The sequence below is a fragment of the Festucalex cinctus genome, chromosome 4 (genome assembly GCF_051991245.1).
Source record: "Festucalex cinctus isolate MCC-2025b chromosome 4, RoL_Fcin_1.0, whole genome shotgun sequence".
Taxonomy (NCBI): domain Eukaryota; kingdom Metazoa; phylum Chordata; class Actinopteri; order Syngnathiformes; family Syngnathidae; genus Festucalex; species Festucalex cinctus.
The window spans coordinates 16225654-16239824 of NC_135414.1; the positions used below are offsets into that span (position 1 = coordinate 16225654).

The following is a 14171-nucleotide window of genomic DNA, read 5'->3' on the forward strand; positions in this document are numbered from 1 at the left end:
AAGGAGGATTAACTTCCATTTTTTTTTCTCCAAAAATCATCAGCTCAAAGGTTGGGTCTTGGGCACAGTTGGGTGTTCCAACAGCACAATGACACAATCACACGTCAAAAGCGGTAATGGAAAGGCGAAATCAGGCTCGTATAAAGATTTTAGAATGGCCTTCCCAAAGTCCTGACCTAAACCCCATTGAGAACATGGAAACAATGCTAAAGTAACCGATTCTGCCAAGAGGACTACAAATAGGCTTTTTATTTGACCATTTATGGCTGAAACATCTTCTAATTAGTAGATTAACACCTTAGCTGTTCACAATGGGTACTCAAGGCTCGACACTGCGACCAATTCACCCACAAATGTGGCCAACTGTACAGCCTGTGCTTGTCAAAAATTAATCCAGTCACACGGATCGAGTACATGTTTAATGAGTGGTGCAAGGGCTCATCTTTGAGCTGTGACCCGTATGCATCAAACGTCACGGTTTGGGTCGTATGTATGTTGTCCGTGGAACACTCTGCGGAGGCCAATTTCAAAATAAAAGCCTTCCAAGTAATACATTGACGTCGAAGTAATTGCCTTGTTTGTATTTTGAAATTGACCCACGCAGTGTGTAAAAGGCGTCACGGCTCAAAGCCGGCCAGCTTGACTCGTCTTCACGCGACTGCCGACTTCCAACATCAACACGACGCCACCTCGAAATTATATTTAATTGCCGATTAAGAGCACAAATAAAGTTAATCAGTCTGTTAATTAGTCTGTCATTGTATGATAAGACATAAGTCATAAGTCTCCAGCGTTCGCAACGAGCCGCTAATGGGAGCGTAAACATTGACAGCGTTCAGCGACCCTCACTGCAGCTGCATTCAAATACTGCCGGACATTTCAAACTCAGACAGAAAAAGTCCATCAATGTATTAACCGTTAATAATTGCAAATACCTAAACAATGAAAGCTTCTTATCAATCTATAAAAGCTGGCATACATTAAGTAGAATGATGGGTGTTAAATCACTGTTTGTTTTTTAACCATCAAAAATAACTTCCAGTATTCCCCTTAAACAGGCATTAAACAAAACATTGAACAAGAATAACAGCCAGGCAGTCATTTCATAGCAGTCTTATTTTATTTTCATCTTGAGTGTCCATATACCCCCTTGCAATGTGCTCAAATACTCCTGGTTGTGGGAAACTGCATCGGACAACCTAATCCAAAGTCTTGTTGAAGGACCAGATTTGACTGATGCTAGGCAGGCTAACCCCGGGTTTTCACTGGATGCGGTTGCGGTGCGGTTGCGGTGCGGTGCGTCTTGACTGCGTGCTCCGGACGGGTCAATTTTTTTGTCAATCCACACCGGCTCCGCACAGCTGCGGTCCGGCAGCTCCGTCGCCGGCCACTTCCCAACGTGTCTCGCGGGACCGCGCGCGCGCGATCATGTGGCATTTCACAACGACAAACATACAGAAAGTCTGCTCAACAGAGAAGCAGAAAGATATGAGATTCCATGCAGCATCCTTTTTTTGGTTGTCCTTGTAAAGTATATTAATAACGAGAGTCGGGTCAGTGCGGGTCCACTCTTTATTTCTGTCTTCCCCGTCCGGCTGCCGCTCAGTACGGCAAGCGAGACGGGCACAACAAGCAATCGCGAACATCAAACTCACAATACATTACAGTCCTTATAAAAAGGATGTGCCGTGTCATATATTATTTTGTGGTTTTCCACCTCCAATATAAACCTCTCCTCGTCCATGTTCGCTGGTGTCTAAACCGTGAATGAGCACATGGCCCGGCGACGCCCACGTCACGTTTTGCTGAAAAACTTGCGAAATAGGAGCTGGCGAGTATTTTATTCTGAAAGGTAACCGGAAATTTATTTTGAAACTGCCTCGGTCTTCCTGTCCCGCTCGATGTGTTTTGTGCTAGCTTGCCATTTGCCGGAGGCCTACCGCTGCGGCGTCCGGCAAAAATAGAAAATAGGCTATCCTTGCGGAAGGCTTGCGGCACGCCGCAGGCCTTCCGCAGTCGACACGCAACGCACCCGCAAGCGGTGTAAACTGCACCATTCGAATGAATGGAATCTAATTGCTTGCGTCGCCGGACCGCACCGCAACCGCACCGCAACCGCATCCAGTGAAAACCCGGGGTAAGAGCTGGCCCCTTCTCATTGGACAAACTAATGTTCACAAAAGCAAAGACTTTTTTTCAATTTCTTTTAAGGTAATATCAAATAATTATCCTGTTTTATTGCAGACAAATTTTGTTACAGTAAAATATTTTGCAGCTGTATATTGAGTCGCTGTCAAACTTTTTTTTTTTTTTTTTGTCGCTTTCAATCAACCCCCACTGCCGAAAGGGTTCTTAACAGCGGTTACGACGGAACCGCTCGTCCCCGAAAAAGTCCCATGGAGGGAGATGCTAACATCCGGTGACATAAAATGCCGCTTCGGTGTGGAACCGGTCCGGTGGAAAAGCGCCAATATGTTTGTATGTCGCCACAGTCAATACATTCATTGGATGGATTCTGCGCGGTGCGCGTGTACACGTATGCTGTGCCGATCAGGAAGTAGCCAGCCAATCACATTGCAGCGGGTTATGTTTCACTCAAATACTATTCGATTGAGTCGGCGTGCGGGGGCGCCCTCTTGTTGCTACAGGAGAGCCAGAGGAGGACACGGCGACTTTCAAACGTACGTTTTAAACATGCAGAGGGAGCATTAATGCGCTCGCGCCGTGCGAGCGCTATTTTTTTCTCCAGCACGCACTTGAAAGTTGCCCGCATTTGCGAGTGAAAAGCTCGCACTGTCGAGCCCTGCTATCACTACATGACAAGCTAAGGCAGTAGTTTACTCATATTTACAAGAGATATTCAGGTAAAAATAAAAGAAAAACAGTAAGTACAACAGCGACTGAGCGTCTTCTAGTTCTGCGTGATGACATATACTGCCGCCAGTGTGCAATTTAGAATTTGATGTCTAATATGGCCCTGCAATTGGCTGGCAACCAATTCAGCGTGTACCTTGCCTACTGCCCAAAGCCAGCTGGGATAGGCTCCAGCACCCCCGTGACCCTTGTGAGGAGTTAGCTATTAAGAAAATGTATGGACGTCTAATATGTGAAGTATTTGAACATAGATAAAAAATAAAACGGATACAGTTCTAACACACCTTGTTGGCCTTCAGTGATGCCGAGCTATATTGATATGGTGGTGGGAGACCTCGTTTGCACCACGCCTACGCATCTTACGACTCCTTGCTGCTTTCCAGCACACTCCGCTTCACACATAAAGGGTCACACTCATTGGCGAACATGCACATGCTGCATTTATTTATAGAAGCCAGAGCGCTCTCTCTCTTTCTCTCTCTCTTTCTCTCTCTCACACCCGAGCACACACTGACTCGGCTGTGCGGGGTTACGTAATGGTGGTCTACTAAAGCGGCGTGGCACGTGACCTGAATAAAATGATGCTGAACTCTGCTGTGGGTTAGGCTTGCCATCCTCCTGCTCACGCACGCACACACACGCACGCACGCACGCACGCACACACTCGCTAACACGTGCAAACATGTCCCTCCAACTCAGGCTGACATCACTGCAGGCCTCAAGGCTGCTCTCATCAGCTGGTTGCTTGGCAACCGTTTCGTCCACAGGCACAACCAACGCACATTTAATCTGGGTGGCTAAGAGACAGGGATAAAAAAAGATAGAAAGAGGAAAAAAAAAACTCCTATCAGCATCCCAAGCAGCAAATAAAAGGGATGTTACCACTGCTAGCAAGGTTCATTCCAGTACAGTGACGAAGAATGAGAGCAGGAAATTGTGCACGAAAGCATGCGAGCTGAAGATGAAGGGAGACAGGGTTAAAAAAAAAAAAAAAAAGAGAGCGCAAGAGGCCATGTGTGAATCTAGGCCATCTTCTGTGTCTATGTTGCCATCTGTTTGACAGTCATGAAGTCAGGCGCACCTATAGTTACCCTCCTAAGGCCTTTTAACACGATGTCATTGTCACTATCTGCTGCTCTCTAGCTGCACACATTCTGAGTTTGTTCTTGCTAATCCACCTTGCGAGAGCTACCCCTCCCCTCCCCCATCCTCAGACTGTGGAGGCTGATAATCGGAGACCCCAGCGGTGTGTATCAGCGGGTTTATACACTGACGCAACCACATAAAGCAACAAACAAAAACAACAGATTACAAGCAATCGGCAGAGTCTACCAGGATGTTCAGCACTGCTTTAGGGGTCGCTACTGAATGCAACCTGTTCATCAGACTAGCCGAACAGCAACTTTAGTGAACTAATCACATCAGACAGCGTTGCCGCAAACTAGACTCACATTAAACAACACCCACTGTACAATATTTTGAGCTATAAGACAATTACTGGCTTGTGTAAGGACAGCACGGACAACGATAATGGTTTGTGCCTTGAAGGGGACATTATATAGAAAACCAACATTTTAAATGCTGGCATGCAAATACAAGTATTCAAGTACAAGAAAGGGGGGAAGTTGAGCAGCAGATCATTTGAATGAGACACGAGCGCCCCTCCAAAAATTACATCCGATTTCAACAGGCTACCAATAACCCTCACTTTAGACATGGCCCATTTACTGTGAGGACCAAATCATTTTGAATCCAGTGACATGATTAAGGTTGCGTTAACATAAATGAACGATAAAACAAAGTAATGTGTTCACCAACCAGCAACACAAAATGAACTCTATTATAACTACTGTACAATAAACATTGGTATAAAGTCATGAAAGAAAGATAATTCATTATGCATTATTTATGATTCGTTCCGTTACAACACATTTATCATAATGGAGAGTGGCATTAAAAGTGTTTACTATCACATCTGATATGGGAAATTCAGCATACAACATTTTCCCCCTATCATAAATCATAATGCATTAAAATACTTCAAGTTTTATTCAGATCACCCCCCTGATAGAGGAAGTGTATAATCCAACTTTACAGTATATATTGTGCCGTATTCACTTTCATGAGAGCTAATGATAACAAAATGAAAAGCTATATACGAATACATTTTTAAGAGATGACAAAGAGCGCTAATCTCCAGGGACTGCCTGAAAACAACAGCTTTATAAGCCAGTGGGCAGCCATCTTACATTGCCACCGTTGCTGACAACTTCTGTTTGTTTTTTGCTGAAAACACTTAATGAGTGTTTTACGCTTGGATTCCCGTATGGAAGAATGAGAGCCTATCAATGAGCCAACTTCACTGTTTACATCGATAGTATTGTATCTCAGTAGTATGAATCGTGACTTAAAGACGTTAGGTTTACATTTCACATCAATTTTTTTTCTTGATGGCTTTTGCTTTCATTTCATTGTTGATGGTTCTAACTTCTGATTTCATGATGCACACTAAACTTTGACGAGCACTCGGATATACAGTATACCTTATAAGAGAACATTTATAACTGCATTCTTACTGATGAAATGTGCATGTATGTGTATATATATATATATATATATATATATATATATATATATATATATATATATATATATATATATATATATATATATATATATATATATGTATGTATATGGCGCATGTTGATGACGTCATCGTATCTGCGTCCCGGCTTTGCACACGGCTCACACTCAGCGTAACAATGGCGTCAAGCACCGAATCCACAGAGCCGGAGGAATAGGAGGATCCTGTGTGACGTATTGTTTATGTTTCTCGTGTTGCATCATGGGAAACTGAGTGGCAAGAAACAGCGTGTTTAACATGGATTTTGATGTTTTTTCCACATTTGTAGGAGGATTAAGAGAAGCAGATGGTTAATACTTGTTGCGCCATCAATTGTACGGCCCGTCGGGGGCCTGATAAAAGTTTTTTTTATCGCATTCCCACCAAAAGGGGCCTCTAAAAGGGAAAGAAATGGCTTCGAGCCGCGAGAGTAAAACAACGCTGACGGGTTTGTGAGGCTCACTTTATTGCAGGTAAGTACTTATGTTTGTTTTTTGGAGAGGATTTAAAAAAAATAATAAATCAAGTTTGTGCATTATAAAATCCGCTGAGTCATATTGTTTTGTGGTCTTATTCAGGTGTTCCAAAGCATGATCGAAAACCACCCTTACTTGTTCCTCGTCTGGAAATGGGCTATCCTGGAGGATAAACCTGAAGGTTAAAGAAGCCGTCCAGCGTTACGAACGGAGGATCAAAAGGCAGCGACTATCAGAATTGTGTTATGGATTCCTATAAATGAGACAAAATATATTTAATTTGTGCCTAGTTTTAAACTTGAGTATAAAATATGATATCTGCCAGCACTTGAGTACGCAGTAGCTATAATTGTAAGTCCTATCCAGAGAGCTCCATTAAAGGTGCTACCATGCTAGTATACTAGGTAACATGACTGCATGTTTCTCCAAGACTGAATTTGAAAAGAACTGCATAAGCTCTGATATTCAGTTGTTAAAACTAGAGACCAGATGCCATTGAAATTCTCACATCACAGGACAAGTGTCACTGTAAAGTCACCGTAGTTCCAAAAGGAAATAAATAATAAAGTGTGGGGCTTGTTGACATAATTCCCCCATGGAACCAATGATTGTTGACCGTTTCAGGGGGTTGGTTTTAGAGTGACGTACTTCCACAAACTTAAATGAAATGCGATAGACCCTCATTCCCTTCGGTGCCACAAAGAACACTTCAATGAAGAGTAATTGCCCAGTGTTGCACAGGGCTTTGTATTAAATAAGAGCAAATGTCCTCAAAGCAGATGTGTGGCCAGGAAACAGGTGAATCAGACCAACTGTTGATCTCAATTGTGCAAGCTTTTTAAAAGGGGAATCCATATGATAAAAAGAGAATGCGGTGGACGTGCTGTTTACAGTAGCCACTTGTGCATGCCCTTGTGATCTTCAGGTGAAAACTTGCTCTAACATTTAAAATATCATCAATATTTTTGTTTGCACTAATTTGCACCAGAGTGCTGACTTTTTATTTGATTGATTGATTTTGATTTGCATAATAAATGTTGTTATCCAAAGTAAATACATTCTTTTATTGTTTTTCTTAATCCATTTAGCTCCTATAAAGGACTATGTGAGGGCAGGCGTCAACATATTGGGTGGGTGCTCTACCCGTGAGCTTAAACTGTTCTCCATTCATTTCGTCTTTGATAATATTCCTGTCTTCCGACATATTGACACCTTTGCTGTTTACCGAATCTTAGCTTGACTATGGCTGGACATACGGACTATGGGCATATGGACATTACACATTGTGACATGGTAGAAACCATCATGATGAAATGTCCCATGAACATGACAGTGAGAAAAAGTAAATACACAAGCAGAGAGAAAACAGATGCTGGACCCTACCTGTGAGGGTGGACTGGGGGAACATGAAGAAAGAAGAGACGAAGGAATGACGGGAGACTGGAGGAAATGGAGATGAGCTGAAAATGAAATGAGTACAAAGTATAATGTCAACAGACCAAGCATAGATGATGGAAATGAGGATTACATGATAGCATGTGGCATGAAGTGTGAGCAGAGTGATGCAAGGCAGGACTTAAGCAGCTGCTGGGCATCGCACTGTAATGAAAAAAAATGGATGTAACTAGGGGTGTAAAAAAAAATCGATTCGGCGATATATCGCGATACTACATCGCGCGATTCTCGAATCGATTCAATAAAAAAAAAGTTTTTTTTTTTTTTTTTTTTTTTTTTTTTTTTTTTTTTTTTTAAAGAGCTCAGAATTGTTCATTCGGTAGTCTTACCGATTCAACGTCTTATCATCATTGCCTTTTTTTTTTTTTTTTTTGTGTGTGTGAATCGATTTTTAAACTTCCATTTTTAATGGAAAAATATTCAACAAAACGTCTGACTTCGGGTTAGGATTCACACCTTGAGCATGGAAGAATGTTATATGAACGGAACATTAAGCCTTAATATTTTATTTTAATGCTGTTCAAACATGAAACAGATTACAACCTCTATAAGACTGAAATTTCAGATAAATAAATAATACATTTTCATATAAATCTTACACTCTACAAGCTTACTGATTAGTATTTTCTAAATTTGAATGAAAAAAAATTCGCAACAATCGACTTATAAATTCGTATCGGGATTAATCGGTATCGAATCGAATCGTGACCTGTGAATCGTGATACGAATCGAATCGTCAGGTACTAGGCAATTCACACCCCTAGATGTAACCATTTTGATTTAATGCAACAGAAAAAAAGAAGTGCCCAAAGCAATTCAACCTTTTCCACTGCTTTCTACACCTCTCTGATGAGCAATGGACTGTCCATGCAAAATGCATGCCACCATTGAATTATTTATTTTGCTTTTTATTCCCACCCCCCATCACGAGATGTGATGTTAAAAAAACATGAGCTGATGTAGTTCAGGTACTGCTTCCACAAAACCATTGTCCCACTTCTTTGGGTTTTATAAACTGGATTCTGATGGATTCTGTATCTCGTAAAACATGATCAGAATATTATCTTATGGACACTTGTCACTTTCACGCACTCACGCACGGACGCACGCACGCACCCACCCACCAAAAGGGTGAAATTGAGCATTGGCCAAAAGTCAGGAAAAAAAAAATGTTAACTTAGATTCAGTGTTGAGGCAATTGCACAACCAAAATCAGAAAAGCCAAATCAAATAATGAGACACAAGTCAAAGAACCCCTCTTAACTCTAGAAAACCAAAAATAAAATGCCTTTCTGAAAATAAAGCATCCAAAATACCAACAAGCAATGTGAAGAATTCCCTCAAAATCTTTGACCGGAGCAACATGCTTGATTTCTTTTGCAAACATTTTATAACATCTGGTAATGGACGAATGGCAGTTCTCCCACAGTCTGGTCTGAGGACAAGCATTCATTAAGTCAGACTTTTAATTTCCATCACTTTAAAGCGAGATACACAAAGGCCTCAGTCAATACAAGATATTAATTTCAAATTTGCAGGTCTTGATAAATTGGACTACTCGAAAGCTGGCAGCAAATCCTGTTACTCCACATACATTTTTAATCTCTCTCTGATTAGCAATGATATTCCTCAAGTGTGGAAATCTGACTTTGTTCTCCTACTGTGCTGTTAATTCAGGCCCAATGAGTCGATAACCAAGTAAACATAAACAAACACCCTAATAAATTGTAAGAGAGAGTAAAGTATGCGATTTAAAAAAGCAAAGTGTGATGTGGTGGGTGCAATTCCATCCATTTTCTGAACCCCTTGCTCCTCACAAGGGTCGCGGGGGGTGCTGGAGCCTATCCCAGCCAGCTATGGGCAGTAGGCGGGGTACACCCTGAATTGGTTGCCAGCCAATCGCAGGGCTCACAGAGATGAACAACCACTCAAAACAGAAACACACCTAGGGACAATTCGGAGCGCCCAATTAACCTGCCATGCATGTCTTTGGAATGTGGGAGGAGACCGGAGTACCCGGAAAAGACCCACGCGGGCACGGGGAGAACATGCAAACACCACCCAGGAAAGCCGGAGCCTGGACTCGAACCCGAGTCCTCGGTACTGGGAGGCGGACGTGCTAACCACTCATTCACCGTGCCACCCGGTGGGTGCAATTCTGACATAAAAATAAATACATTTACAGGACTAATATAGCCACGGGTCACAAACCCCAAACAACCAGGAAGACTTCACAATCTTAGACTGCTAACACAAACAAATGAAAGGTGCTACAGTCTCATCTCGCATTGGCAAATAATGTACCCCAATCTCAACGTTGATATATTTCTGAGATAATATATTTATAACAGATTGGTGCAAAACTGTCTTAACAAAGGTCTAAATTAGAAATATGTTATCCAGCAATAAGTCAGCAGTTAAAAAGAAAAGAAAAGAAGTGTGTCATGATATACCTTGTTCCAAAGGTCCCTTGGTTTCCTGTGGGGGAGTCGAGGCTTTCTCCCGACTTGGGCGGCCTATCGCGATTCATGTGTTGCAGAATGGAGCTCAAGTCTGTGATAACTGTGTTCTTGGTGTCTGGTGTAGATGGAGGGCTATGAAGCTCAGGGGGTTGATCACCCCACAGCTTTGATGTCCTTTGAGTGGGCGTTCTGGGAAGTTCAGAAGATGAACTATGAGCAGGAGGAGCCTGAGGTGGTGAGCCATACGATTCTGGTGGTTCTTCAATTAGCGCATCATGGTAAAGTGAAGTTCTGTTGATGACTGATTTTCCTTTGGGTTTGGGTGGTACAGGGGGTCTATCCACCAGGAAGGAATGCCCGTCTGCAGTAGCATAGAGACTCTCCAGAGTGGTATCACAGAAGCCTCCCTCTGACGAAAGGGTGGAGATGCTTGACACGGTGCTGGTTGTCTCCATGTGCTGAGGATCTCCACTGCTGCGGCTGTCTACCTCCTCGATACCAGAGTCACCGATCCCTGATTCTGGGTCTTGCGGGGGAGGAGGGTATGAAGGGGGAATACTGTTCGTCACCCGTTTGTGTGGATCAGTGACAAGTGGAGGGGCATGAACGTTGTACGGGGGTAACAGAGGGCCCCCATTCCTTCTCTGTTGCTGAAGCATCTGTGCAATGGCACTAGCCTGGTCATCGGGGATGTCAATGCTGTTTGCAAACTCCAGGGGAGGTGGGAGTGGCTCTGTGAAGTCAAAATCCTCATCAACATCAACTGACGCCAGAGGAGGAGGGGGAATACGGAAGGGTAGCTTCACAGGTTCATCCAAGGATTCCCCTAAAGGAATGCTACGTCTTCGTGTTGAGGACTGCTGGGGATTAATAGACAATGTTGGGCCAGTGCGAAGATCAGGTTGATTGGGGTCTTTCAGCTCTGATGGCCTGTTGCTATCCTGCCCTTCCAACTCCTGGTTATTTAACTTGTTGCTTGCCTCTGTGCTGGTGTGAACCATTAACAGACCAGCTGACTTCGGAGTGTCAGCCACATCTGCTGGTGCACTTTTCCTCTCCTCAACCGCCTGATGCTGTCGCTCGTCTCGGCCCGCGTCAGACTCGTATTTCTGCTCCGTCATCTGCCGCCGCAAGCCCCCTCGCCCCGGACGGCCCATGGTTGCCGAGGAGATTGCTGCAAAACTCGTCTCAATCCCAGACCGCAGCTTGGTGTCAATAAAGAGTGGCTGGTTGAGGTCTGGTTTGTGGCTTGGCTGCAGGGGGAGAGACTGAGCTTCGTGTTTGGGAGTTTGCGAAACCTGAGAAGGATTTTGTTGCTGATTTTGATGATGATTTTGTTGCTCCTTCATTGCTCGGTCACGAGCCGCGAGGGCCAAAGCAAGAGGAGAATTAGGGTCCAGAGGTTTACCAGTGACAGGATGAAGGTAGGTCCCATTGGCCCTGTAGTGGCTCTTTGGCGGAGTGGCTGGGAGACTAACAGGGCTGTCGAGGTTGGGACACTGTCCTGTTTTAGTGTTTAGAGGCTCCCGAACAACTGTGGGCTCTGGGGTGTTGAAATCTGTCATGTTTCCACTGCCTCCCCCGACAGGAGGTCCAAGATGCACAGGTGGCGCCATCATCCTTCGAAGTCGCTCGTCACTACCAAACATTCCTTCATCGATAGACTTTGATTGCCGTAGGCGAGGTGTTGGGGTGGGACCAATTAAGTCATCATCCCCCATATCTATTGACTGGAAGGCAATAGAGTGCTTTTTTGCCTCAAGTCTTTTCTCACGGTCCCGCACCGCCCCAGCAATAGCTGCCGCAAATGGGTTACCAAGAGACATTGGGTCATCAGGACGCAGACCACCACTTCCAACAGTTGGCATTAGAGATGGGTGTTCTGGAGTGGTGGGCTCAATCTCCATACTGCTACCCTGGCTGCTTTTTCCACTGCTGCTTGTGGATGGTTCCTTGACAATGATGGTAGGAATGGGGATGGAAGAACATGTTCGCTCAACAGGCGTAGTAGGCATGGAAACGGGGCCCGAGGGGCTTTGTGGCATATGACATGTTTTTTCTGGACTGTCCTCGACATTTGACTGCTTTACTAGCATGCCCTTCCTTCGGGCTGGTTTCGCTGGCACATACAAATTTTTATTGCCTACCTCGGAGTAAGGGTTTTCGGGCACTGCCGTGCGTCCTCGAGTGCGCGGGCTCTCAAAATGCTCCGAACTCTGTCTGTGATAGCCCCTCCTCAATGTACCAACATCTGTGGTTCTACTAATAGTGGTCACTGCGTTAGGTGAGTTCTGGGTGAAGCTGGGTCTTGTGGTACCGTAACTCTTGGGTGTTGAGCCAGCAGGTGAGTTGTAGGCAGGTGGTGAGGGGGGTGAAATGGCTGGGGGAGGAGGGATATCCTCTGACGTATCTGGCATGGAGAGGCTGCGGGAGAACTTAAGCAGAGGTGGCGTAAGGAAGCCCTGTTTTTCCTCCTCTGTTGTGCCTTGAAAAAAAGAGCAGAAAGAAAATATAGATTTACAATATAGTAAGCATTTAAAAATAAATAAATAAATAATAATTGGCCACAGAATTGATGTTACAATGGATACATTACCCGACAGTTTAAATGTGGGTATATACTTTTATTTTTACATGTGCTTAAATCATTTAATGAGCGTTTTTCTTTAAACTTGATGGTACACAGCAAAATTGCCAGTGTTAGATTAACACTGAGAGTGTTAAATATAACACGAGAAAAGTGTTTATAAGTGTCCACACCAATGAGTGTAAATCGTACACTTTTCAAAGTGCTACTTTTTTTCTACATTTAACCAATACAGTGTTGGAGTAACACTGGTTAAATGTAGAAAAAAGTAGCACTTTGAATTGTGCTAAAAATGTACACTGGTAAACACTTAGTAGTGTTGAAAGTACTCTACACGAGAACTAAACATATAATTCTGCCGAACTACACTTAACGCTGGTAAATGGTACTTCATTTATATATAGTTTTTGCTCCTTGCAAGGCCCTCAAAGTGCTTTACCTTTTGACTACTAATGACACGGCATCAGGAGCAACTGGGGGTTCAATATCTTGCTCAATCTTGCTCAGGGTTGCTAGACGACCACGCTATCACTGATCCACGAAATTCCAACAACAAATGGATGTATCGCTATTGACAGCGCGCTGGAAAGTGGCAATGTTTCTCCTTCATCGGAAATGAGGGTGGTCAATTTAACATTCAAGGTAGTGCTATTCAGGTTACACTCAACATTCAGCCCAACACTTGAGGAAATTTACTCTGACAGTGTAACTTTTTACTCAAAATGATTTAAATTTGCAAATAAAAAGTGGACAATAATAATCTTTTAGAAAATAAAATATTAACATGAAACTTGAATCAAAATCTAGTCAATATCCAGCTATCTAATCGATATGGAAGGTCAGCATACAGCAGTTGACAAAAACACATTTGCTTTTATTGACAAATGTTTGCAAGAGATGCTATTTCATCTGATCAGTTTTGAAGTATCAAATTTAGAAGACCTTTTGTTGTGTAGCCGACCAAAAACATTGTCAGAAAATGGCCTTCAACTTTGCTGTCATAATAATATTGTGAATTAGAGTTGTTGCTGCACTTAAACACAGTGGTAGAACAATGTTCATGATTATTCAGCTAAATGACCTCCAGTTTTATCAATGGAGAGTTTGCTTTGCTGACTTCCATCCATCCATTCCATCCATTTTATTGACCGCTTGCTCCTCACAAGGGTCGTGGGGGGTGCTGGAGCCTATCCCAGCTGGCTTTGGGCAGTAGGCGGGGTACACTCTGAACTGGTTGCCAGCCAATCGCAGGGCACACAGAGACCAACAACCATCCACACTCACAAGGACACGTGATATAATTTTTAGGCCTTATCACCCACCCCTTACTTGGGACAATTCGGAGCGCCCAATTAACCTGCCATGCATGTCTTTGGAATGTGGGAGGAGACCGGAGTACCCGGAGAAGACCCACGCAGGCACGAGGAGAACATGCAAACTCCACCCAGGAAGGCCGGAGCCTGGACTCGAACCCGAGTCCTCAGAACTGGGAGGCGGACGTGCTAAACACCCAGCTTTGCTGACTTCACTTTTCTAAATCCTCCATAATTAGCTTTAATAGCATTTGCGCACACACAGCAAGTCATCAAAGCATTAACCCTCCTATTGTCCTTAAAAATTCGAACACATTTGACCCGATGGGTGAATGGGGTCAAATTGACTCCAAGGATATTAGGAGGGTTAATATATAACAG

The 14171-nt window shown here is 43.6% G+C and overlaps 1 protein-coding gene across 1 annotated transcript in view; it reads right to left on the minus strand.

The window, feature by feature from the left end:
- Window positions 1-14171, minus strand: part of shank2b (SH3 and multiple ankyrin repeat domains 2b) — a 149310-nt gene that overhangs the window by 10914 nt on the left and 124225 nt on the right. The window contains exon 25 of the mRNA XM_077519293.1: window positions 9882-12375. Coding sequence (XP_077375419.1) covers window positions 9882-12375 — 2494 coding nt within the window. The remainder of the gene's footprint in view (window positions 1-9881; window positions 12376-14171) is intronic.